General features: G+C 32.4%; 1 protein-coding gene across 1 annotated transcript in view; it reads right to left on the bottom strand.

Moving 5' to 3' along the window:
- The window catches only part of LOC127072937 (diacylglycerol kinase 1), an 86,265-nt gene that overhangs the window by 7,430 nt on the left and 76,335 nt on the right, over nt 1-2,500 (bottom strand). The window contains exons 8-12 of the mRNA XM_051013824.1: nt 2,495-2,500; nt 1,316-1,390; nt 980-1,217; nt 545-750; nt 137-310 (exon numbers count right to left, since the gene is read on the bottom strand). The exon at nt 2,495-2,500 is cut by the window's right edge and continues 44 nt beyond it. Coding sequence (XP_050869781.1) covers nt 137-310; nt 545-750; nt 980-1,217; nt 1,316-1,390; nt 2,495-2,500 — 699 coding nt within the window. The remainder of the gene's footprint in view (nt 1-136; nt 311-544; nt 751-979; nt 1,218-1,315; nt 1,391-2,494) is intronic.

Here is a 2,500-nt window from a genome sequence, read left to right on the forward strand (position 1 = left end):
AGAGACTAATTAAAAAAATAATAATAAATAAATAAATAAATAAAAAAATTAAAAAAAAATTAAATAAAATAAGTGTGTGTATATATATATATAAAGAGAAAAAAAAAAGATTATCACTACGTTATCTAACACTCACGGAACTGACGGATGAAGTATCCTGCCCATGTTTACTACCCCTTTTGCTATCCCTCGACAAAGATCTCTGTCTGTCCAATACGACCGGACAGATCGCCGTAGGTGGTAAAATGTGTACAGCGTATTCGCCGAGAGTGCATTCGGCTTTCACTTGGGACACGCATCTGTTGTGCAGCTACAAAGTTACGATTGAACAGCCGATATTGATAGATCGATCGTTCGGGTCTTCGAGGAGAATTACGAAAAAAATAAAATATGAAAAAGGGAGAAAAAAGAAAGAAAGAAAAAAAAGTGGAGAGGAAAAAAATGGAAACAAAAAAGAGAGATATATATATACATATACATATAGTCAAGTTATGACCAAAAAAAAGAAAAAAAAAAAAAAGAAAAATCGAAAAAGCTTACTCACGGTCAGCTGACACCAACGGCAATGGAGTCCCGTGATTCCGTTGTAACTTTTAATGGTCTTTCTGCACTTGGAGCACTTCCCGTGACAATTGCCCTCGACCCAGTGATGGCTCATATTTTGCGATGTCTTTTTACTTTTCACGTATGTCGCAATGCACGATGCTGGTGCTCTTTGAACGCACCTTTCGTGGACAGTATACTTGCAGACTTGTGAGAAGAACAAACACACAAAATAAATAAATAAATAAATAAATAAATGAATGAATGAATTAATAAATGAATGAATTCATTACAGAAAGAAAAAGATAAGATTAAAAAAAGAAAAGAAAAACAAAAAAAATATGAAGACAAAAAAAAAACGTAATATCCACCAAAGTTGTTGCAACGTTGACAAAAAATTTCGATTTTCTCGATCGATAAAAAAAGATATGCTTACAGACACAACAAAGTCCCTTTTTTCCAAGCCCGACTAACATGTTCAAGCATAGATTGCAATAAGCGGGTTTGCTGAAGTGCTTCAATCTCCACAAATGATTTCCATCCTCCTTCACGTGAGAATCGAGACCAAGGAGAACTAACAATGGAATAGTCGTCAATCCGCCCCTCTTCCATTCCTCCAAGGACACCGTACCATCCGCATCGTAATCGATCTCTATCATCATGTCTTGTAATATCTAAAAATCGTTGCTCGTACGTTATTGAAACTTTCGTGGGATGCTACTCATCTCTTGTTATAATCGAAAAATTTTCTCGGATCAATCCATATACTCACCGGTTTCAATTCGCTGACGTCCCAACCGAGATATTCGGCTACGTTCATCATTTGATTCACGATGCAATCCATCTCCTATGAAAAAAAAAAAAAAAAAAAAAAATGTATTATTATTAAACATTGTTATGACTCTGATACTAATAATGAATGAATGAATGAATGAATGGATGAATGGATGGATGAATGAATGGATGGGTGGATGGGTGGATGAATGACATTCTTTCGATGAAAAATCAATGAAAATTAATTAAAAATATTTACAATTAGTTACAATTAGTTGTATATATTTTTACAACGGACATTGGTTGAGTATATTTACAATTCTTTTCTTTTTGACTCTGATTTAAGAAATAAATCAGATATACGAATTTATATATCTGTTCACAAGAAAAAGAAAGAGAAAAAAAAAGAAAAGAAAAAAGAAGAAATAAACAATGAAACGAATGAAACGAATTATTAGTATCTACCGATATATATATATATATATATTATTCGAGAGATCAAATCAAACGATAATTTAACATCGTCGAATACTTATAAACGATTTTCTAACAATGTAACAAGAGATAACTCGTTGGTCATGTTGTAAATCGTATTCGTTGTAAAACTACTAAAGCGGGTCTGCTATCTCAAAACTTACGCGAGTAAGTAATATATATCCATAAAGTACGTGCTTTCACGATGGCATGCAACGTAAGTAATTATTCGTTGTGAAGCATATATATATATATATATATATATATATATATATATATATATATATATGGAATGAAGGAAACCGTGCATATTCGTACACACGTGTGGTGTTCCTAAGGTAAACTCGTAAAATAAATGGGATCCGTTCTAACGTGCTATATACTCGTTTGGTTGATCTAAAACAAGCGAAGAAATTTTCGAAAAACGTCATTACTTCGTAAACTTTAAGCTCGAACAAACATTTACGATGATTGGCGATTAAACCAACAATGAAACGAGTACGCGTACACATCGACTTTTTACTTAAAAATGTTTTTTATTTTTATTTTTATTTTTATTTTTATTTTTTCCGCACCAAGAGAGAAATAGAGAGATAGAGAGAGAGGAAGAATACGTAGTGCGATGAATAAAAAAAAAAAAAGAAAGAAAGAAAAGAAAAAAAAACTTTCGATATCGGATCAACGACACGAATGTTTTACTCACGTTCGT

Source organism: Vespula vulgaris, chromosome 2, assembly GCF_905475345.1.
Source record: "Vespula vulgaris chromosome 2, iyVesVulg1.1, whole genome shotgun sequence".
Lineage (NCBI taxonomy): Eukaryota > Metazoa > Arthropoda > Insecta > Hymenoptera > Vespidae > Vespula > Vespula vulgaris.